The sequence below is a fragment of the Dendrobates tinctorius genome, unplaced genomic scaffold (assembly GCF_039654945.1).
Source record: "Dendrobates tinctorius isolate UK_male_01 unplaced genomic scaffold, ASM3965494v1 ptg000038l, whole genome shotgun sequence".
NCBI classification, from domain to species: domain Eukaryota; kingdom Metazoa; phylum Chordata; class Amphibia; order Anura; family Dendrobatidae; genus Dendrobates; species Dendrobates tinctorius.
The window spans coordinates 10,013,509-10,038,593 of NW_027361706.1; the positions used below are offsets into that span (position 1 = coordinate 10,013,509).

Genomic DNA, 25,085 nt, shown 5'->3' on the forward strand with positions numbered 1-25,085 from the left:
TTGATATCTCAGCGCTATGTGACAGGCTCGATGGCACTGCTGTGACAAAAGTGACTAGAGGATAAGGGAGATTTTGAATATCTGCACACACTTTTGGACACTGGACACTTTTGGATTGTGTGAGGCCCACTGATATCTGAGCGCTATGTGACATGCTCGATGGCACTGCTGTGACCTAAGTGACTAGAGGATAAGGGAGATTTTGAATATCTGCACACACTTTTGGACACTGGACACTTTTGGATTGTGTGAGGCCCAATGAATATCTCAGCGCTATGTGACAGGCTCGATGGCACTGCTGTGACAAAAGTGACTAGAGGATAAGGGAGATTTTGAATATCTGCACACACTTTTGGATTGTGTGAGGCCCACTGATATCTCAGCGCTATGTGACAGGCTCGATGGCACTGCTGTGACAAAAGTGACTAGAGGATAAGGGAGATTTTGAATATCTGCACACACTTTTGGACACTGGACACTTTTGGATTGTGTGAGGCCCACTGATATCTGAGCGCTATGTGACAGGCTCGATGGCACTGCTGTGACAAAAGTGACTAGAGGATAAGGGAGATTGGATTGCTTTTAAAAAAGCAGTTTGCGGAGCAGTGGGTAAACAGCAATGCCAGCCTGTCAGGAAGCCTTAAAAGGCAGCCCAACAACCAACACCACTGATACACCACTATATAGCCTCCCCTTGCACTGCACACACAGTGACTGGTGTGTTGTGCAGGCCAAATCGCTAGCAGCAGAAGCAGTTTTTTTGTCTTCTTCCCTGCCTAACGCTCTCCCTACAGAATCAGCAGCAACCTCTCCCTATACTAAGATCGGCAGAAGTAAGATGGCGGTCGGCGTGCACGCCCTTTTATACCCCCTGTGACGCCCACCAAAGCAAGCCAATCACTTGCATGCCCTTCTGAAAGATGGTGGTGACCCCTGCCTATGTCATCACGTTGCCCACATTGTCCGTGGATCCTGATTGGCTGAAAAAGAGCGCAAAACAAACTTTTGAAACGCGACTTTGGCGCGTAAGTCGCCGACCTCGTGGCCGACCTCATCCTAGGGTCGGGTTTCGTTTCATGAAACCCGACTTTGCCAAAAGTCGGCGACTTTTGAATTTTATCGACCCGTTTCGCTCAACTCTATTCATGACTACATGGCGTCCTTGGTCACACGACCATTGTGTAACATGACCTATAAACCGCTGCCGATCGTCGCCGGTGTACATGCCGGTGCTTGGTCCAATCAACATCACAGCTGCAGATCCTTCAGGACACTAGAAAAATGTGGATTTTGCAATTTAAAGTGTTAAATCCTACAAATAATGGAAGTAAATGAAGGTTCCTGGAAGGAATGACCTTGATCTGCTGCATTTAGTGATGGGACTGGGCACAACAATGGCTCCTACTGTCAGCATTGTGTACAGGTCTGAGGTCTCCCCAGACCTCAGCAAGGATAGATAAACATCTTCGCTTCCTCCGGCTTTGATCTCCCACATGCGCCTTGCCCTTAGTCGTCGAGGCCGCTCTCCAGCGACGCGCCGCTACTGCGCATGCGTCTTGCCCTTAGCAGACACTTAGGGAACGTCTACCAAGTGTCCTTCCCTGCAGCCCAGCCCTCCTCACTGACGCTTTCACCTTCGCAGCGCTTTCTTGGCCGGCATTGTCAGACGCTCCCTGCTTCGTACTCGCAGTCGTCAGGGTTAGGCTGCATTCCTGTCAGTGTCTGCGCGAGCGCCGGGCGCAGGATGATGCAGCAGCGGCGGCTCCGGGGGTAGGAGCTGGGGTGCAGGGAGCGGACCCCGACATTATTGATGACTGACGTGAGCCCTGCACCCCTCCCGGGAATGGCGCTCCTCATGGAGGAGGACGAGTATGACAAGCTGGTGATGCAGTCCGGCTCCGACTGGCTCCGGGCTGAGATTAGGCGGCTGTTCAGGGAGCTGGGGGAGACCACCCGGGAGAAGATCCAGGCGGCCGAGTACGGGCTGGTGGTGCTGGACGAGAAGCAGCAGCTGAAGCAGCAGTATGACGAGCTGGAGCTGGAGTACGAGACCGTGCGGCAGGAGCTGGAGCAGCTCAAGGAGGTGGGTGCGGGCACTGCTACTGGGACTGGTGCTGGGACTGGTGCTGGGACTGCTCCTGGGACTGGTGCTGGGACTGCTCCTGGGACTGCTCCTGGTGCTGGGACTGCTGCTGGGACTGCTGCTGGGACTGGTGCTGGGACTGGTGCGGGCACTGCTCCTGGTGCTGGGACTGCTCCTGGTGCTGGGACTGCTCCTGGTGCTGGGACTGCTCCTGGTGCTGGGACTGGTGCTGGGACTGCTCCTGGTGCTGGGACTGCTCCTGGTGTGGATGCTGGGACTGTACACTGCTGTCACTGCACCACAGACTGACACTTCTGCAGCTGATACTGCACTGCTGTCACTGTATACACACACTGCTGTCACTACACTGCATTACTGGCCTACACTGCATACCCACACTGCTATCAATGCACTACTGACCATCCCAGCTGTCACTGTATTACTGACCCACACTGCTGACACTGCACTGTCACGCGGCTGACACTGCACCCCGCTGCTGTCGCTGCATTGCAGATCAACAAACACTGTGATTGCACTACAATTTATACCCAAGGTTTTGTCACTGCACTCCACTACAGACACATAGTGTGGTCATTACACTGTATACCCACACTATGTCACTGCATACTTTGCAGTACTGACCTATGCTGTTGTATCTGCACCTCACTGGGCTGTCTCTACACTGCACACTCATGCCTCGTTAGAGGGTCATAATGCTTTCCCTTCTCCAGAATGCATGCCCACTGTTTTGTCACTGCAGATCCACACTGCTTTCACTGAAGTGCGTGGCATACCCACACTATGACTACTGCACTACCACTGGAGACACCTATCGCTGCCACTGCCATGGGCTGTGCAGTCCATTTCATAGAATCATAGAATGGTAGAGTTGGAAGGGACCTCCAGGGTCATCTGGTCCAACCCCCTGCTCAAAGCAGGATTCGCTAAACCATCCCAGTCAGATGTCTGTCCAGCCTCTGTTTGAAGACTTCCATTTAGCCCATGTTCTGGCTCCTTCAAAAATGACCAATATTTAGCAATGATTAATTCCACAATATTAATAGCAGATAATTCTGAAATTTTTTTTTTAGAGCTGATACAATTCTGCGCTGACACTGCAGAGCCGCACTGCTGTCACTCACTTGCATCCTGCACCGTCATGGTGTCTGTCATATTACTGACCAGTATTTTGGGGCAGGCTGCGCTGTTCTGTCTTTTATGGAATCTGCAATAGAGGCTCCTATGCAAATCTGAACACGGCCTGTCATTCAACTGCACTGCATGCCTACACTGCCATCACTGCACTGTACTCCAGTTCCCACTATCAGTGGACCAGATTGCAGTCATACCCTAATCACACATTGTTATCACTTTCTATGTTAATCTAGATGGCGGGCCTAACATGGGACCCCGCACTGTGCCTACTCCATACACCGCCAGGCACTGTGTGATGGTATGTACTGTATCACACTTTGCCCTAAGGACCTCTCTACCACCACCTAGAACAGTCTGGTTTTCTCACTTTAGGCTCATTTCATACAGATCCCAATGCTGCCATCCACATGTCGTACACTGGAATAGTGCCGCATGGTGTGCCAGCATCATTGTTATCCACCATGTTTCTGAATACTCGCACCCGGATAGAAGTGCTACAAAATACAAGCATGCCAATCAGTATAATCCGTCGTCTCAGGACACTGATCTAATTTTCTGTGACCCTGTGCCCTTCACCACAATCCTTAATACTCCAATGATTGTGCCTATGAACGGCTCGGGTCGGATTTTGTCAGGACTGAAACGCACGTTTGCTGGTATCTCGGAATATCTAGTGCAAGCAATCTAAGGGTTAACATCTTGCTGTAGACGCAGCAGCCGATTGACATTGGAAATATAATTTTGGGGAGAAAAATTAGAATTTTGCCAGTGTTCTTGGGCTCCTTAGACTGTGAGATTTGCATTGCGGGCCTCCTGTGCCATCGTCGTCTGGCATCCTTGGCCTGTACCAGTCTGCATTACCCCATTGCAATGTGTTTAGGAGATGTGGCATCACCCGCTGCGCTGGGAGTCTGCGCACAAGAGGCTACGCCTGCCCTTCCCAAGACATCTGCTCCACTCCCAGCCTCCCCTCCTCCATCCTGTTATGGATAAGGAATTAGCCATGGAAAGGGAAAAAAAAATGCAACCTAGGGAAAAATGGATTGTAAATTGATACAAATGTCATTTCTGGCCTCATCCTTGGGGTTTAGAGCTGAGATGTGAGTGCAGCCTTGCTCTAAACTGTTACGTTTGTGCAATATTTATCAATCAGTGTTTGTGTTTATTTGTGTTTTGTTTGCCGGATTGTCTACATTGTTGCTTTTGGGGGTTTTCCATCCTCCTATTTTTACTGAAGCTGCAGAGTAGATTATAGCTGTAAACAGGAAATGAGATCACTGCAAAAAAAGGGAAGAAGCGATTAATAACGATAATTAAAATAGCAAAGGCAAAAAGGAAGAGTTACACATTGCGGCAGATTTAGTACCGCGATCATGTGTAATAAAAGTTAGACATTTATCACCATGGCTAATGCCTTTGATATTAAACTTGGTGCCTCCTTGGACCGTCTAGTCTAGTTTCCGCCACCTTGTCTGGTTCCATTTTAAAGATCATTCAGACGTCAATGATTTTCTCATATTACAGGCCATGTTTCATCAGTATTTTTTGGGCATATTTTTTTATCAAAGTTTGGTCAGTGTCGTGTGTTACCGTCAGAGTTTCATCAGTTTTTGTTATGCAAAAAAAAAAGAAACAAGCTGATCAAGGTTTCTTCAAGGGGTTAACCATTCAGTTCTCAGAGAACCCCTTCTTATTCTTGTTATATAAAGCGGACTGAGGTCGGAATGCAGTGCAAGGACTGGCCGCCGGATCTCCCGGACTGAGCTTTACAGCCGCATAGAAATACATGGAGCTTTCATGTTCTGGTAGGGAGAGCCGCCATCCAGTCTGTGCACTGCATTCCGATTTATACGACTGTCTGACTGCGCCCTTAGACTTGACTCTGGTGCTGGCATCATTCCAGCAGTGTTGACACTGGCTCTCCCAGTGATTGCATAACATTGTCACACGAGTACAGTGGCCAGTCATGGAGCTTTCACGCTGTGGTAGAGAGAGCAGCCAGCCAGTCTGAGCACTGCATTCCAATCTCGGTCCGATATATACGACTGTGCCCTTTTACTCGCCTCCCGTACTGACACCATTGCAGCCGTGTTGGCACTGGCTCTCCAAGGGATAGCGTAACATTAAGTCACGTGAGTACTGAGGCCAATCAATCCTGGTTTCACTCTCCCCACCTCCGAACAAATATTATACATCCGGAGGAAGAGAGATCCACTGCTCTCTCATTTCCTCTGCATTTATATAATACATCTAAAGGAGAGCCTGTATTTATTGTCCACAGGGATGGCATGACATAATGTTACGTGATCTCCGGGAGAACCAGTGTCTGCATCGGAGGGGAGTATAAGTGTTGTTATTTTACAAGGTGGAAACTTGAGGATTGAGAAGGGGTTGTCCAGGTAGTATGGTATGTAATTGTTGTCCGATTATTTTTATTTTTATTTTTTTTCACAGAACAAAAAAAAATTGGCTAGTTTGGCTGGATCAAAATTGAACTTGTTTGTGCTTGTTTGGACCGCACGTCCGTAAATATACACAGTCACATGAACAGCTCCATAGACTATAATAGGTACAATTTCTGTCCTTGAAAAACAGAGAATGGAACTCGTACTTGAAAAAACTGGTCTAAAACTAATAAAAGACATAATCCTTTAGCGTATTTTACGAATACGTTACATCATGCCCGCTTTTCTGTTAACTTTGGCAAAGTGTCCATTGAGACACACAGTTTAATGCCCTTAATAAATGTGGCACATGGCATGTCCGCGGTGCTATAATAAGCATTGGACGTCACAAGCAAAAATAACAAAATATGTTCAAGGGCACAAGACATAATTCTTTTGTAGTTTTTTTGAGACCTATCCTAGTAGAAGACAGTATAGCTATCGTAAGAACATTGCACTCTTCAGGTCAGTTTACATGCAGAGATCTCAGTTATTTGGCTCCTGATATCCACATCGGATTTTCCATCTGCAAATTTTGGACTGAAATGTTTAAACAAGCCATGACGCTTCAGGTAGCGTTCAACCCCTCAGCTATTCTTTCCACAACCCTGATGGATTATTTCCCCGAATACAGAAGGATAGAAGAATGTGTACGACCCTTTACATTATATTGACATCTGTTGTGTAAAGCCTCATTCAGATGTCAGATTTTTTTTTTTTTTTTTTGCAAATGAGAAAATCTGACCAATTATTCTGACTAGAGTGGTCCGAGTGTCATCTGATTTTCTCATACGTGGAGAAGTTACGGTAAAAAAAAAAGGTCTCCTTCTTTACCATTCTGACAGTCCTTGAAAATCAGACTGCACTCAGATATCATCCGAGTGCAGTCCGATGTTTTTTGTTTTTTTTTGTCACGGACCCGTTGATTTGCATTGCTGATTTTTGATCCAGATCAAAATCGGAGAAGTCTCAGATATTTTCTGAAGACCACTCGTCCAAGGAAAAAATCAGACTTGCGAATGGCACCAAGTGCTATTTGTGAAAAAACGCTGATGGCACTACCCGTGAGTCGACCCAAGTCTTGTACATAGATAATTAAGCTTAAAGCGGTTATTTAGGCCTGTGATGTTGATGACCTTCCTTTATCATAGATCATCTGTGTCAGATAGCTGGAAATCTGACACCCTTTATCCCCACTGATCAGCAGGTTGTAACTCCGGCATTGACCAGATGTAAGCAGCATATGGCGCTGGCCGCTCCGGGTTCTGCGATGAAGTCCTGGACCCCCACCAATCTGATATGGTGACCTGTTCTGAGGATAGGTCACCAACAAGTAGTGGACAACCCCATTAATAGCTGAACTGGTGCAACATTTCGGTGCTTTGGTTCGCGCAATGTTCGCATTTTATTATTGTAGTTGCATACAGATCTGGTTGTGGTTCTGCACATAGACTTTAGATTTCCCATGGTGGATCCCTGCAATCTTGCCAAGATTTTCTGATGGTTGAATGTCCTGGATTGAAGACCCTTGGTAAAATCTTGGTGCGCCTCTCCTGTTCGATCCTTTAGATTCTCGTGGAGATGAGTTTTGCCTATTCTCACCTGATTAAGATGTCGAATGTAATGGTTTACCCTGGCCTTATGGCCACCTAGTTATCATCGAGCTATGATAAGTAACAGTGGGTTAGAACATAATGCATCCTGCCAGACCAAGCCTATCAAGGTTTATCATAAAAACGTAGCGGCTCCCCCTGCGTGCGCCGTCTCCCCCCCTCCCCCTCCCCCTCCCCCTCCCCTGCGCGCGCCGTCTCCCCCCCCCTCCCCCTCCCCTGCGCGCGCCGTCTCCCCCTCCCCTGCGCGCGCCGTCTCCCCCTCCCCTGCGCGCGCCGTCTCCCCCTCCCCTGCGCGCGCCGTCTCCCTGCATATCCCCGCTGACACCTTCACATCATTACAAAGCTCTTTCTGGTTTCTGTAGGACATTTTCCACATTTCCAGCTTATCTGTAGTGAAGGCTGAGTCCTCCATAAGTTCCTCTTATGTGTCCCTGTACAAGTTGTTAGTACTGTGATAATAAGATGGTATTCCAAGAATGTGCAGCATGTCTGATGACAAGAATTCAGCAAACTGCAATGGCCGCACCAGGGAATTTTCTGTGCAGTGACAAGTGCTGTATGTAGAGGCGACGTTCCCCCACTGTATATACATTGCGTCATGAATGATTCTATGTTCTGTAGTGCAAAAATAAGTTGTCTGTGACTCCAGTGTTTGCCCTACGTGACAAAAATGTGGAGACGCCACCAAACAACTCATTATACCTGAATAGGGTCTGATCTGTGCGACGGAGCGCTGCTGTTCCTCTTCTGGAAGCTGTAGACCTCCGCCATAGCTGCTAACAGCTAATTGGTGGGCGTGCTGGGTGTTGAGCCTCCAATGATCTGATGACCTAAGGATGGGTCGGATCCGTGGCCCACTAATTAAAGTGGTCTTCTGGTTTTGGAAAACCCCTGTCCTCCGGCTGGAGTTTGTTTTAAGAAAGCAAACTGGACTTTGCTCACCCTCCTTAGGTCCAGCGCTGATTCTCTACTCTAATGTATTGTTTGCAGCACTGACTTTATGTGGATGACCCTGCAGCCAATCAGTGAGCTCAGTGGCTGCCCAAGTTGATGGCACAAGCTACGCAAAGCCACTGAACTCTCTGAGTGGCCGCAGCGCTGTCATCATGACGTCGGTGCTGAAGACCATATCGGGCATAGGGAGCAGCAGCAAAGACTCTGAGCTGGACTTGGGGAGGGTGAGTAAGGCATAGGTTTTTTTTTTTTGTTTTTGTTTTTTAAACTGCAGGTGGTGAACAGTGGTTTTCAGACCATGGAAACCCCCTTAAAAGTGATTACTTTCTGCCAGTTTTAGATGCCATTATTGACGAGATATTGCATTCAGGTCACCATTGGCATGCTGATTTTTCAGATGCCGGTAATTGTCTTGCTTTTGGATGCCATTAGCCTGGAGCAAATAGCATGTCAGAGTGATGTATGCGCTGCTCTCTGGCTCCTCTTGTATCACGCAGGAAGAGAATTGTTTCGCTTTTCCTGTCTTTAGATCATGGGTCAAAATCCATTTCTATTTCTAGTTTATAATCTGCCATATTCTAGAACTGCATTCCTTCTCCCGAGGAGAAAATGGAGGCGACATAGTATCACTTGTCTTTTCTATGTGCCTCTTGAGCTCTCTGGGTAATTGGCAAGTCTCCTGGGCAGCGGTGTGACCTATACTCTAAAACGCAGCTTAAAATTTGCATAAAACAGCAGCAAAAATGCAGCATGTGAAGATCGTCTAATACTGGGGTGGTGTGTTTTCAGAATTGGCCAAATGCACCTTCTGGGGGTCACGGCCTTTAAAAAAAAAAAAAAAAGGGGTTTGGTTTGTTGTAAAAATGCTTTGCGCCATGCTGACAAGCCCATCCGTAAAGATATACAACAGATGTCCAGACATGACCAAAGAAGTCCTATGTGACTGCAATTAGTTGCATGATTGTTTCCTTTGTCACCACTTCTCCAAGGGTTCGAGAAGCTGCAAAAGTAGGTGTTTGATAACTGGTGATTGTTATCGAAAAAAAGCCCAAATTTTTTTTGTTGGCTTCTCCCATAAAATTTGCACAAAAGTCGTTTGAACCCAAAAATGTTGCCAGTGGAAGAGGACTAAGGTGCTAAATGGGCTTGAAACGTGTGTTCGGATGCTTTTTTCTTTTTTGTCTTCCTTCTCTGGTATGCTGCATAAGAAGATGTAGAAGGCAAAAAATGAAGAATTGAGCGCTTTTATCACTTGGTGGAGGCTGGCAAAGTCTTTCTGGTCTGGCAGAATGATCATCTGATGTGTATGGGCGTTCTTGAGAAGTTCTCAAGAAGGATCGGGCCTTTTGTGGCAAGGTCAATGCCCGATCCTTTGGTTTTCAGGGGAGAAGAGCTGCTGCCTGAGGAGTCTAAAAGTCCCGTTTCACATAGCGACACACCAGCGATCCCGACAACGATTTGACCTGGTAGGGATCGCTGGTGCGTTGTCACACAGCAGCTTTTCTGACGACTCACGCCTGCGTCCCTGAGTTCTGCGTCACCAACGAGGTCGCTCGTCGGCGTCAAGCACAGCGATGCATGCTGGCCAGCGGGACACCGACGATCAAAAAATGGCCCAGGACATTCGAGCACGATCAGCGATATCCAGCGGGGGGGCCCGGTCGCCGCTATGCGTCACATGTAGCGAGATCGCAGGTGACGCATCCGCGATCTCGCTGTGTGAGACGGGGCCTTTAGATCAGCTTTTTCTCCTCTCCCTATTGAAAATTCTTGAACACTCAACTGAGCACTTATGTGTATGGGGAATCGGAAGAGTGAGCCGTTGGCCCAATGAAAGCTTGTGTTTATGGCCAGCTGTAGTCTTTCCAGATGGCATTTTGCTAGCCAAAAAGATCATTGGTGACCACCGTGTTTCCCCCCCATGTTACAGTCCTGCAGTAGACAGCTTTGCGTTATGGTCTCTTCTCCGAACAGCTCCTCATATCTCATTTTCCCATGGCAATGTAGGTGTGACACTTATTGACCGCTTCTTATTTCCATAGATCTCTTGTATCCGTTCATGGACCCTACGGGATTCCAATGTATTTTTCTTGCCTTAGGCACAAATACAGTGTCATTCTGTGGTCGATGCTAATATTCCAACCACGGAGCTGCCCCGGTTTTCTCCACTATCGCACGAGTGCCGTCCTTGGAAAAGACTGACCTGCCACGGACGGGACTCTGACCAAGGTTACTCCATCGGGCTGATCAGATGACCTTTTTTAGTTCACATGGATCAATGTGAAACATGGACATAGAGATAAAAAAAATCCGTGTTTTTTTTTTTTTTTTAATTTTTTTTTTTAATCTTTCTATCCTCTGGTATGACACCAGCCTGACTACGATGAGCAGAATGGCTTTGTCCTTCGTGGACTGATCGGACAGCGGAGCCGTGTTATCACACGGGTATTCCCCACTCGTGTCTCGTCACAAGTTTCCGACACATCCGCGGTATCTGAAGCAATCTCCCGATGTTATGGGATCTGACAGTGACAGAATGGATCTGCGGCTGACTGACATGGACTCCGTTGCTCTGTATGTCGCCATGGAAACTCCAATACCGATCCCCCTACGCCGCTAACGAGACAGCGGGGGTGAGGGGCTCGTCAGAATAGCTTCATGTAGCCCACTGGGTGCGTTTATTATATCATGCGCTAATCGCCCATGAGCTTTGTTCCTTTTGACGTGAACATTCTTGGCTCGGGTCTTACTAGGACTTAATTTTTCCGGCTGAGAAATGTTTTCTAATAAACCTGTAGCTTTATCGAGCGTTCTGTTTTGTGACTATATTACGTTTACAGCAGATTTCGCAATAAAATACGGCATACAGTATTATATAGCTTTCATAGACAGGAGGACATTGGTGTACTAACTTAGAAAAATCCAGGTCAGAAGGGGTGTTAAAACCTGATGAATAGGAGTCCAGCTATTGAATGCGGGAGCTAGCGAGACCAAATATATTCGTTATCTGCCCACCCACCCTGACTGACAGCTGTAGCTTGTACTGATCTGTGTGAGGCCTCAGCAGGGAGCAGGGACACTGCGGAACTGTGAATCAGGCTGAGACCAAGTTTGAACTTTAATTAAAAATCATGCACCCATTCTAACATGGATTTTTTGGTAGTAAACACACCAGCCTTTTCAAGTCCATGATCTGTTTAGTAATGTATGGAGTTTGTAATGTAAAATCTGGTGACAGATCATTTTTAAACTGATTTTTCAAGATCAGACCATTGTACCCAAATTGCTAAAAATAACTTTTTCAGTGTACTCATTGTGCCCCCCCCCCAATTTGGGAATCGTCCACAGGTCTAAGTGGAGCTGTACGGTTTATCTTTTCGTATGTAACGACGTTCCGTTTATCGGTCACATTTTCCGGTTAATCACCCGTGATCTGCGATTTTCTCTGCACAGCACAAATGAGATTTCATAAGATCTCATCCACAAAGATGATTCTGTACTACACAGTGAGTATTCCTGGTGTCAGATCAGATATGCATAAGGCTTGTGTGTATGGACCCTTAATGGACCTTCTTATAGAGAATATGTCACATACACAAAGGCTATGCCGGCGCTGCACTCTGCCCGGTCTACATTTGTGCTATGCAGTTCCACAAGTGATCACTTTTTTGTGTTCTGGCGGTCACTCTAGAAATGTGACTTCTCATATATTTAATTTCCCCGCCTTTTAACATTTTTACAATTGCTGTTTCTTCAGTGCAGTTTATGTAGAAAAGTCTCATTACAGCCACTGTCCACTATGAATCTACAGTCCCGATATTTACTCGCACGTAATTGATGAGTTATATTTCCGAATGAAGCTGCTGTTTACTGTATTTCAAGTCATGACTAATCGGGAATGCCGGGGGGGGGGGGGGGGGGGGAGCGACCCCTGTGCTGTGTGATTCATTACCTAAGTATTTTTATTTCAGCTCTGGCTCCAGGATCTTGTGTGGGTCATGAACAGCAATTTGTAGAGAGACTTGTAACCAAGGCCTCTTTCACACTTCAGTTTTTTTGCATCAGTTCAAATCCGCCAAAAAGTCAGACAAGCGGATCCGTTCTTAACTGATGTGAACGGATGTCACAGGATCCGTTTTCAGACGGATCCTGAAAATGAGGAAATTTAAAGGAAACGCTGGCGAGAGAGAGAAAGATGACGGCAGGGCTGTGGAGTCGGTAAGCCAAACCTGCGACTCCGACTCCGACTCCTCAATTTCCCTTACACCGACTCCGACTCCGACTTCCCGACTCCGACTCCGACTCCCACACATATTGCTTATATTTAAGTGAAATATTTATTGTAGTACAATGTGAACCTCAGACATTTAATCATTTTTATGATCCAATAATCAAGATATTTAGATAGAACAGAATATATATTGGTGTACTACCCGGTTTTCATTCTTTTTGGTACAGATACGATATGGATAGACAGATATGGATAAATGGATATATAGATAGAGCAGATTTCTAATCTGCTTTTGCTATTGAAAACATTATCTATGAGCTCAAAAACCTTTCAGGTGATGCAGTTTTTTAAAAAGATGATCAGCTTTTGCAGCTGAAAAACGTATCCGCAAAAAACACAGGAAAAACGCTGTGTATGAATGTAGCCTTAGATCAGGAATAGAACAGTCATTTATAGGACATTTCATAACTTTCCCAAACTCCTATAAAAAAATATTCAGCACATCCTGCATTGAATTACTGTACCCAATTTATTATATATTTTAGGAGTCGGAGTCGGTCCATTTTATACCGACTCCAACTCCGACTCCGACTCCACCAAAATGAGCACCGACTCCGACTCCGACTCCACAGCCCTGGATGACGGACAGCAACTTTTGGCGGATCCTCACAAAAAACGGATGCAACGGACAGCAATCCGTCACAATCCGCCATTAATGCAAGTCAATGGGGAAAAAAAACGGATCCTCAAAAGAAAATTGAGGATCCGTTTTTTTGAAAACCTGGCGGATTGTGACTGATTGTAAAAAACTGAAGTGTGAAAGAGGCCTAAGGCCTCTTTCACACTTCAGTTTTTTTGCATCAGTTCAAATCCGCCAAAAAGTCATACAAGCGGATCCGTTGTTAACTGATGTGAGAGAGAGATTTTTTTTTTTCCCATCCGGCACCCAGAAAGAATTTCGGGTTAAATTAGTGTCTGGAGGATCCGCCAGAGAAAAAAAACGTTACAAGCTCCGTTTTGAAATCTTTGAGGATGGTGACGGACAGCAACTTTTGGCGGATTCTCACAAAAAACGGATGCAACGGACAGCAATCCGTCACAATCCGCCTTTAATGCAAGTCAATGGGGAAAAAAACGGATCCTCAAAAAAAAATTTGAGGATCCGTTTTTCTCAAAACCTGGCGGATTGTGACTGATTGTAAAAAACGGAAGTGTGAAAGAGGCCTAAGCCACCATACCTGCAAGAAGGGCTTTCATGTGTCATCTCATTTTTTTTCTCTTTTAAATATCAGACTAATGATGAGATGCCATATTATGATCACCAATAGATTCTATGGAAGAATCCGACCTGCAGAATCGGCAAATCTGTGTAAGAAATCCGTGGGTCATCCTTGGGTTTCTGCCACAGTTTTGCAATTTGAGCAGCCGCCAGTCCCCGATTGCATTATAGGGCTGATCTGCAAGTGGTTAACCGCCACAGTTTCCATCTGAACAGAGCCGTGGACTTCTCATTGAAAGCAATAGTTTTTTTTTTTTTTTTTTTTTTGCTTTTTTCTGGCTTTCCCTTGGATTCCGCAACAGAACTGCAACTCTCAAACTAAAAGATGTAAATTTCAGAAAACTCATCTGCTTGAACAATAAATAAGTTCACACAGAGATTATGGATTAAGGAAATTCTTTTTTTTTTTTTTTTCACAAGTTTTCGAAACCTTGTTGGGGAAAAAAAAATCTCCAAAATTTGCTGTCTAAGCAACAAAGTGGATTTTCCATTTAAATGAATAAGAAGCTTTTTCAAAGGGTATCTTCAGCTTATTTTGATGTGGATTTCGTAGTGGTGCAGCTTCAAAGAAAAACAATAAAAATCTGTGTGAATGTAGCCGCCGGAGATGAGCAATGTAAAGAATGACTTTAAAAGTTTTCGTTTAGAAAGGAGATCGGGCAGATGCAAAAGACTGCAGGTCAGACTACGCAGGGTTTATTTGTAGTCTGTTCTCATGGAGACACACAGCTCTGTTTAGGAGTTTTACAGACTATTTGTGAACTCAATTCCTTTTTACATTCACTAGAGTGATTGCAGTCCACAGAGCCTTAGAAATAATTTTGGTTCATCTTTAATTATACGCCCAGTAATAATATACCGGATATTTTTAGACCTTGACGTGACTTCACCCGGGTCTCTAAAAATCTAGGTTTCTCCATAATCACAGTGAAGTGCTAGTAGAGGCTGTCATTTTCAAGAAATGCAATCTTTGCCTTTATACTACACTCCTTTTATAATTTTTTTTTTTGTGTATGTTCTCCCCGTGTTTCCTCCGGGTTCTCAGATTTCCTCCCACGCTCCAAAAACATACTGATAGGGAATTTAGATTTCTAATGGAACTTAGTTTTTTGGACTTTCATGCGCTGCTTGACATAATAGACAATCCAGTTAAATTGAAAGATCAATCTTTTATTCACATTTAATCCCCACGTGTTTCGAAGTGAAAAACACTTCTTCAGGGGAAGACAAATATTAACAAATATTTCTTCCCCTGAAGAAGTGTTTTTCACTTCAAAACGCGTTGGGATTAAATGTGAATAAAAGATTGATCTTTCAATTTAACTGGATTGTCTATTATGTCAAGCAGCACATGAAAGTCCAAAAAACCAAGTTCCATTAGAAGTGTTATACTGGCGGTCACTTGTCTGACCATTTGGACGTGCAGCAGCTGACGATTTCTATATGCCTGATCTTTCCTTCAGTGGGTGAGTGGATTTTATATATCTTTATAACATGGTCATCAGATAAGACCCTATTGCGCTTCTCTGTTTCCTATAGTGTATTTTAAGGGAATTTAGATTGTGAGCCCCAATGGGGACAGCGATGATGATGACCTCTGTAAAGCGCTGCGGAATATGATGGCGCTATATAAGCCAAGAATAATGATTTTTTTTTTTTTTTTTTTAATACCGAAAGGTTTCGGCAGAAAACGTACCCGGCTGTGATCTTGCATCCAGATTCTGATTCATGCTAACTGTGATTTGAATCCGCTGACTGGTTCCCCTTAAAGTAACTTTTAATAGATTTATGATTAAATTTCCATAAAATGTGACACCTCCATAAATCCTTTATCCCTTTAGTACAGACGGATTGCTGTTTATGCACGTATATATGTCGGCATTGATGGCCATAATATTCTATTTGAAAGTTAATAGTGTTTCTATTAGTTTGACTTAAGTAGCCATGAAATGCGAATATGAAGTGCGAGGTCACATTGATTTCAGAAATCGTTTACATGCTCGAGTGGTTTTGGTATGTGCCCCGGACATTATGTGCCAACCAGGAGCTTGGTATAGGTGTATCAATCCCTCAAACTGTATCGAGGGGAGGGGGAGGCTTCACGTTTTTAAGATTAAGAGAAGGGTTTCTTGATGGGCAGCAGCTAAACTACAGTCCTGGCCAAAAGTTTTGAGAGTCACACAAATTTTGTGTTTTTAAAAAGTTGCCAGCCTCACTGTTTTAAGGTCTTGTAGACAGATGTTATTTGTTAAGGAAGTTCCGTTATAAACATTTGTTTTTAAACTTTTATTGACAAATACATCAAGTTTCTACAAAGACTCAATATACTGTATATACAGCGTCTTCCCTCATGTTTCCAGATTTCTACCCCTTCTCCCTGGCAGCTGGATATAGATCCGGTTCTTGGCTAAATCATGACGGATGACCGCCCAATGTTTGTCTCATCAGTATTTGGAGTTTTATTATAACTTCTGTGTTTTGTCCTCCCAATTTTTGTGGATTGACCACAAGTCCTCAATACAGTTGAGACCTGCAGAGTTTCCTTTACCAATGTTTTATTCACCGAGCCAACTAGTTACTGCTTTTTTTTCATGCTTGCATCTTGAATACAGTACTAGATTTTTTTTTATTGTGTATTTATGTTTAGTTTTGTTTTCTCTTTTTCTCGCTCGCTGTCTGAGCCTCGCACACTTCTTTTTTTTTTTTTTTTTTTTTATGTCAGTCGGTTTCCTAGTGTTTCCCTTGTTTTTGTACAAAGACTTGTCAGTTTCAGCCTTGGGTAACTCCAACCACCCACACCTCGCTGTCAGTGTCAGATTTCTGACGCGGTCTCTCCCTACGCCGAGCCGGACAGTCCCCAGGAGCCAATGAGCCCTAGGCGTTTTTCTGCTGACGACTTTTTGAAATGTTTTTTTGATTGATGTTTATGGCACTTTGTGTTTCTTGACTGGATGCGGGACTTGCTTTGTATTTGGGACAGATTTTCGTAGGCAGCTACCGTATGCCAGACTCTTGTAGCACTTGACTTCGTGAAATCCATTTTCTGTTTTATTTTTTGTTTTGTTCCTTTCTTGTTTGATAAGTGTTAACCTTGTAAAAATAATTATAGCTCTTACCCATCAAACAGTTTCCACCAGAATTGTGTTGTAAAGTCGAAATGTCGCCAAATTTGCCAAAGAAAATACTGCAATTTTTTGCGTTTTTATGCAACTTTTGTTCAAAATGGACGTTGGGTGTAACACAAATTCCTCATCATTCTCAATTTATGCCACAAATGTCAAGTGAAATAAACTATACAGTACATGATCCGTGTCGGACTTGGTTAACAAAGGCCTGCTAGTTACATTATTTGATTCTTGGAGCCCACCGTTCAGCTACAAGCCAAAATAACCTTACACGATTGCACACATTTTCTTTTAATTTTATGTAATATTAATTTGGCTAGTTTAGTGAATTATTAGATTATTCAGAGTTCTGCAAATCGTGAATCAAGTGTAATGGCGCTACTCATTATTACTCCTTCACAGAGGCGGCCTACCGGGGGATTCTCCTTTTCTCCGTGGGCCAGTCCGAGTCTGAGCACGTTTCTTACAGTGGCACAATGCAGCTGAAAAGTGCATTGGATTCGTTAAGGAAGCTCACGCCTCTTGATAATTTGCCGCATTTTACCCCAGTGTGCGTTCATCAAGGCTAGCTTACAAAACACCAGTCTTGATGTACCAAGAACCATATGTTCGGATGCTTTCCTTAATTTTAAATCTTGAACTTAGTTCTGTAATTGTATTTCAAAGAGTGTCCTGATCCTCAGATATCTGATGAGGTCCAGGTCCTGGCTGCTCCAATTCTGTTTTTGTTTTTCTTTGTTTGACATAGGAGAAGGTTTCTTGCTTGAGCCACATTATCAGTGCCATGTGAGAAAGGGTTCATTTTAATTGCTAAACCAGTGCCAATGCATAGAAAGGGAAGGGTGCTGACATGGCTGTACTGACCATCCATTTAGCCAGCCCCCTTCATAAACAGCAGTGATGACGCACTGACACTGGAAACGCTCTTCAGTATAAAGCACAAGTGGATCTGCTGGGATGGATTTAGCCATGAAGACATTGCGTTGGCCACAAAAGAACAGCGACGTCGCCCGTAGAAAGAAATTGCTAGATCCTTTTACAGTGGAATGGAGACATGATGGGCAAAAAAGTGCTTTAAAACCACATGGAAATTAGACTTTAAGTGCATCGGGGGGAGTGTTGATAAATGTTAAGTGCATTTACCCCCCCCCCCCCCGATGCACTTCGAGGCTAATTTGCTTGACTTTTTCGCTTTGGCAAATCCGGTTACAACAAGACAAGTATCATTTATATTGTTGAGCTGGGACCTACACAGCCAACCATAAGTGGTCCTGACAGGTTCCTCAAGTGAACTTTAAGGCCCTTAAACCATTTATGTCCCTTCGGTTACAAGTGAAGAACTGACAAAATCTTTCTTTCAAGGAGGTAAAAATTATGGATGACTGGAGGTAACACTGAGCTTTGGCAAAGCTGGAGTGCGCAGAACAATGATCGCTCCACTCCGGGAAGGGATAAGAGGTGACCCGCCGGGTCTCGCGTGGAATATCGCTCCTCCGCACTTCAAAGCCCCTTTACAAAGATGTCTGTTCTTGGTGAAAAGCGTTTCCAGGCGCGGACTCCTGACTAAATTCTGCTCGGGCATTTATAGAAAGGATTTCTGGTCCTGTCAGGACACATGTTAACGTTCAGCTCCAGCTCTCGGCAGGAGATTTTATTTTAAGGGCAGGAAGCCGGAGTCCGAGGCAGCTGTATGTAATCTGCATTGATCAAAAGGGAAGTTTTGCAGCAAAATCTGTGATTTTTTTTTTTTTGTGTTTTTTTTTTTTTTGTTATTTTAGGCCCCTGATAAGGCGTTCGCAGCCATTGTTTTTATGTTTTGCTTGTTACTCTATGGCCCCATTTGACACCTACATTCTATCGTAACCCATACCCATTATACTCTATTGTCTTGTTTATATATATATATATATATATATATATATATATATTTATTTTTTTTTGCATGTGTGGACTGATTAGACCCCCCCACCCTTCCCAACAACCAAAAAAAATGCCCTTTTTAGATCAGATTGCCTGATCGAAATCACTCATTCGACTCAGTGGGTTGGTGGAAAAAACGGATGCCATCCTTTGTGTATCCTACCACTTTCCTTTTTTTTAACTGTCTTGGGTAGGAGCAGTCTGGAGGCTTATGGATGAAAATCGGATGATAAACACCAATCAAAATCAATCTATGTTTTTCTCGTATGCAAGAAACCCCTAACAAAACCAATCCTAATTTGGTGACTGGAGGTGGAGAAAGCTTGTACGCAGTTCTCTACATTCCCCTCTATAGGAGTTGGCCAAGTGATGACTTTGAGCAATGTCAATCAAGCGCCGCCTGAACGCAATCTTAGGCTCCTTGCTTCTGCACGGACCCTGCAGCTGCACTCACATAGTGTCGTTGCGGGCTCTCATCGCTCACTCCTGTCTGCGGCACAGTACTGAGTGGTGGCTGCAGACAGGAGCGAGTGACGAGAGCCAGCAATAACACTGTGCGAGCATGTCGGCAGAGTCTCTGTGGAGGGGCAGAGTCTCTGAATAAGTTTGGGCAATACTGTGCTCAGTTTGCAAGTTAACGGGGCTTAACTGTGCACTGGGTTCTTCTTGTTCATGGCAACGGTGAACCGAAACCCCCTCCTCTTTTGGATACGGGATAAATAGGGTTTTTCTGGCAACCAAAACCACTATAGGTATGATGTTTGTATGGTCAAGTCTCTTATCTGTGTAAGTTATTTGATTAGCGGTTTGGGGGTGACAGACTCCCTTTAAGGGTGTCAGATCAAAGCACCCGTATAAAGCCCACAGGCATGCCATTTTTTTGTGTGTCATGTACACATAGCTGTTGCGTGTGACTCTTGGGGGTGGTACGGGGAGAAGCCCTTACTGAAAGATGGAATACTGCTGGAGTTTAATCCCCGATTATACTCATACATGCACTCAGCTGGTGGAAAAAAACATTGCCTTGGGATGGGGGGAGTGGGGAAGGGGGGTGGTCTGTATATGGGGTAACTTCAAAGTTTGGAAGCCTTTAAGTGAGTGCCAGTTATTAATTAGTCACAAGGTCGGTTGGGCTAATTGACACTGACCCCCCTGACCCCGCTGCAGACAGTCTGTTTGAATGGATCACTGCGTAACCTTTTTAATAGGGACACAGCGCGTCCTTCTGAGTCGCTCTTAGCCCCTTTAAGCTAATTTGGCTTGACACTATTTACAACAATGAAACAATTAAGGGTTTATCTATCATTAGACGTGATGGAAAATGTGTGTTGTATGTTTTTATTGTTCTTTTTGACTTTTACGCAATTGTTGCAATTTTTTAAATTTTTTTTTTAATTTTTCTTGTTTGCTGGTTTACTTTAGTGTGAAGAATACGGGCTCTGGTTTATGTTACTTTCTGAGATTGTGTGTAAACGTTCTCCAGGCCTCCTACCTCTTAGGTCTCGGGCCCCCAACCCCCCACCACTTCTGTTCCCTCCAGCTTTATTCCATTAACACTGAATGGAAGACGTGTGTCCTTGGCGGATATGAGCCGCAGATCAACAGAGTGTTTACTCTTCACATTCTATGACCATTTTCTACATGTTTACAGAATGTTTTCTCTTTTTCGAAGTTTTGGTTTACACTCCCCTCATGTAAACCAAATTTTTTAATTTTTTTTTCTTTTTAAATGTGAAGATATGGCTTCATTACTGAGTTATTATACTATTACTTGTACTTTATAGCGCATTTTTTTTTTTTACCATTCGTTATGAATCATACAGAAACCTGTGAATGCCTCGGCGTGAGAGATATAGACGTACAATACTTTTGGGTGACTATAAATATTATATGGCTCTTTTAGGCTGTGTGCCCACGTTGCTGTTTTTAAGCGTTTCTGCAGCGCTTTTAGACGCATAAACGCTTAAGAAATACATCCCATGTAATCATAATTGAATCCGCACATGTTGTGCTAATGGTGCGTTTTTTTCCGCTACGGAAACGCTTAGCAGAAAAAAACGCCGCATGTTCATTAATTTCCGCATACATACAATTGTATTGCAAAAACACTTAGGAAAACGCATGCTAAAACGCTTAACAAAAGCGCTTCATAAAACGCATGCGTTTTCCCGGGAAGAGGGTGTGCGTTTCCGCTCAGGAACATTCTGCTTCAAAAAAGCAACGTGGGCACATAGTCTTAGATGTTTAAGTATTCAAAAAACGCCTGTCCCCAATTATCAGCTCATGCAAAATGCTTGTTCATCGGGATATTAGTTCATTTATGGCAGCCAGAGGCAGGGTCACCCCCCCCCCCCCCTTGTAACTGAATGTGAAAAAAAAAAAAATCCCCCTAGAATTTTTTTTTTTTTTTTTATGATCCTTTGGGGGTGTGGAGGGGGGAAAGATGTGTAGAAAGAAATAAAAAAATGCATAAAAAAATGAAAAATAAAGTATACTACACAAAATATGAAATATATATATATATATATATATACACGTCAGTATTTTGCATCTGTGTTTCATCAGTATAGGTGTCAATCTTTCAATTTATAGTTTTTCGCTGTAAGTTTCCCTCCTGCCTTTGGCATACAAACACTGATGCAAAAATATTGATGTGTGAATGAGGCCTAAGAGATTAAAAGAGGACCTCACTTGCCATAAATATGTATTTCTTGGCCTGGTATGAATGCTGCTGTTCTTCTGAATCTGGCGTTGTTTTTCTTTTGCTCCTGCTCCTGTCCATTGCTGAGATATGGCCCCTTCATCCCTGCAAGTAAATCTAGTTTTGTTGCCAAGAGGGCGTAGTCCTCAAGGCGTGTTCTTTAGGGACCACTCCCACTTGGCTAAAAAGACGAGATGGGGGTAAAAAGGGGGCCATATCTCTGGAATGGAGAGGCACAGGAACACAAGAAAAATAAAGTAGGATTCTGGAGAACAGCAGCAATTATACCAGCCTAAAATAACCCACTGTTAGAGAGCTATGATACGATCGTGCTCATGAGCCCTAAACCTGGTCGTACTCGTTAGATCAACATCAGCTGAACGCCTTGATTTCAGCGGACTAGACTAATGTATATGGAGGAGTCCCGGCTTCCTCCTTGGAGAGAATGTGGGCTTTAAGAAGGATCAGGCTGTTGGTTTTCAACATGCCTGATCGTTTTTGTTCTTGGGGAGGAGAAACCAGTGAAAAAAGGTTTGACTTCTCTCTTCTTATTAAAAGCAGACAATATACGGTTGGCCGATTTTGGCAAAATTGATGAATTGAGAAGACTTATCTTGTGTACGGGCAGTGTGGACAGTTATGGGGCTTTGTGCCTGAATATTGATATGGAAGCGCGTTACTAAACTAGAACTAAACTCAGGCCAATACTGCCAAAGATCTGAAGATCGGCACCCAATTTTGGCCACACATGAAGGCCTAAGCCCAGTGTCGAACTGGGGTGCCAAGAGCCCACCAATAAACAACTCCAGGGCCCCACTTTTCAGCTACATGTAAATGTGACATTATCCTCAATCACAAATTTATATAACATATACTGGGTAGATTGATAAATAAGATGTAGCCTTTGTACATAGGGATTCAAGTATGTAGTGCCAACTACTGCTTATATAAGAGAGGGTGGTGGCCCACCGGAGATTTCTCCGATTCTCCAGTGGGCCAGTCCAAGCTTCCCTATGATTAGGGCAGTGGCTCACCGGGGCCGAGCACTCATCATCTGATGTGTATTTCCAATATGCCTTTTAGATGTGGAATAATGAAGGGCGGCATTCACTTATGTGGACAATATCCTTGTTCATAAGGAAAATAAAACCTGACATAGGAGGCCACAGAAGAACAAATTGTAGCTGCACTTCAGATTAATTGCCTCGATGCGTCTGCAAGGCCCCACACGTCGGTCACACGGGCTGCGGACACCATGGTTCCTTGTAAGGTATTTTGTGGAAGAAGATTGCGTTCACAGCAAAGTACGTTCAGATTTATGTTCCCGGCTTGGAAAGTTCTATTAAAAATCCCCGGCCTGAGTGGAAAGCTGCGGAAAAAGGATTGATTTCAGACCCGTAAGAGGATGTCTAAATTCAGCAGCGCGAGGAGATAAATTGTTCCCCTACAGACGAGCGCCGTGTGAAGACATCACCGATTTTATTGGTCATCAAGCCCCGCAGAGCCATGCATACTAAATAAGACCATAAGTTATCCCAGCACACTGCAGCGCGGCCATTTTTATTGCTGCAAAATTGGAGTACCGTTATTCCAAAAAAAAAAAAAAAAAGGCTGGAAATAAAGCAAGACTGTTCAAGTGAACTGCTGCAGCCGCTTGGCAAAGTCTGCAGCCACACACCTAGAGGTCAGTGGGCCGGTGTTGGCCTGAGGCTGCCTTTGTATATGGCCACAAATTGTCATCTGCGGATTCCTAAATAAGAACACGATCTTCTCAGCCTAAACTGAACCTCAATGCCAAGGAGCTCATTTAAAGAGGACTTATTAGAACCTGGGAAATTTCATGCTGTAAAAGGAGACCAAAAATATAACCCTTCCTAAAATATACATAAGGGAAAGTAAAAAAAAAATCCTTACTAATGTAGTAATAAAAGAGGCTAAAGGCAGACTCTCTGCTGTCTCACTTTTTTGACAGCTTTGTGAGACTTCCTGCCTCTGGGATATAACTCTCTGGGAACACTGGGGAGACTTGTCATGGTGTCAGTCTTTCTACTGGATGTAGTGATATAAGAATGTAAGATGGATTCCTGTGTATTATGGAGGAGGAAGAGAAGGCTAGAAGAAACTGTTATAAAGGTGAAACCTGGCACTGCTCCTCTGTGTCTGCGCTGTGGGTTCTGTGTTTTCATAGTGGTAACTTAATTAAACCCTTTAGAAGCAGCTGTATCTCCCTCCATTGGGTGTCCATGTAAAGCAGTATCCCGGGTTCCTTTCAAGCCTCTCTGCTATTTGAAACTCCTCTCTACCATACACATTGTATGCATTAAAATGTGGAATGTATCCTCCCTGTAATATGTGGAATGTATCCTCCCTGTAATATGGGTTATAACTTCCCGATCGCTGGTGATCTGACCACGGGGACCCACATTTCCGTCCAAAATTGGGTTTCTGAAACGCCGTGTCAATGGAGCGAAAGTCAACCAAGCGCGCCGCCACTCCATTTATTCTTAATGGGAATACATCTCCGGTGATCATAGAGATTGGATATAGCGGAGATGCGTATGATCAACTACCTCTCCATTCACATGGGGGCTCTTCAGAGCCTCGGTTCTCAGGATCGGTAGGGGTTCCACCGGTTGGGAAGTCGGCTCCTGTCCCATATGAATTCCAGGGCCCACCAGGACCAGGACCACTGCTCTTGTAATTCCAGGCAGGTTCTACATTGATGACGCCCAATGCATTATTCATGTGACCACTGCAGGCAATCGTAAGCCTTGACAGTGATGTGCTGTACATACATCCCTGCTGAGGTCAGTGATTAACTGCAGCTATTATGTGTATGATGGACCAGGATGTACGGTCATTTCTTCTGGACTGGTGTTTGGCATTCAAGAGTTAAAAAAAAGTTATTTCTTTGTTTTTAGAACTTTCTCAACACTTGCCCAACTTTTGTAAAAGCCTTGGTAAACCAATCAAAATATGCCTGCTATATGGTGAACACATGTTACTGACGCTGTAACCGCGGCCATGTGGTCAGCTCGAAAAATCTTTCATCAGATTCGGGATCAGACGTCTACTATTTGTATTTTGGAGGTGATTCGGAAATAATTCCCCATAGATGTGAATTAATCCTGACCTTAATTGGTCAGACCTAGCATTTTGATTTCTGCTGAATTCTTTCTAATTTTCTAATTTTTTTTTTTTTCAATTCTAATTTTTGCAAATATCATACAAGTCAGTGACCACGTATCAGCTGATTAAAATTGCAGTTTTTCAACACAAGCTGGGAAAAAAAGTACCGTAGGTGGTTTGTACTGTGAAATCTTCTGACAGATCCCTTTAATTCATGAGGTTGATCATAAACGACCGTCGGGGTCATTTACATTTGGATCGCTGACGGGTTATCAAAGAGTCGTTTAATACAAGTTCCATGTAAATTTTGCTTTTAACGTTACATCCATTTTTAATGTGCTTTTCTCTTTACATTCGGGATCAAAATGAAATTTTAACAATGAATGTGAAAATCAATTTTGTATAAAATCAATTCTAATATGAAACCCTCGACATAGTAAAATGAGTGTGA

At 44.0% G+C, this 25,085-nt stretch overlaps 1 protein-coding gene across 2 annotated transcripts in view; it reads left to right on the forward strand.

The window, feature by feature from the left end:
* Positions 1 to 1,594: 1,594 nt before the first annotated feature.
* BICD2 (BICD cargo adaptor 2) overlaps positions 1,595 to 25,085 on the forward strand; it is a 110,330-nt gene continuing 86,839 nt past the window's right edge. Inside the window, exon 1 of one of the 2 annotated variants that reach the window (XM_073574188.1) lies at positions 1,595 to 2,083. In XM_073574188.1, coding sequence (XP_073430289.1) covers positions 1,811 to 2,083 — 273 coding nt within the window. In that variant the 5' untranslated portion in view covers positions 1,595 to 1,810. The remainder of the gene's footprint in view (positions 2,084 to 25,085) is intronic. The other variant, XM_073574189.1, reaches the window with a different exon arrangement.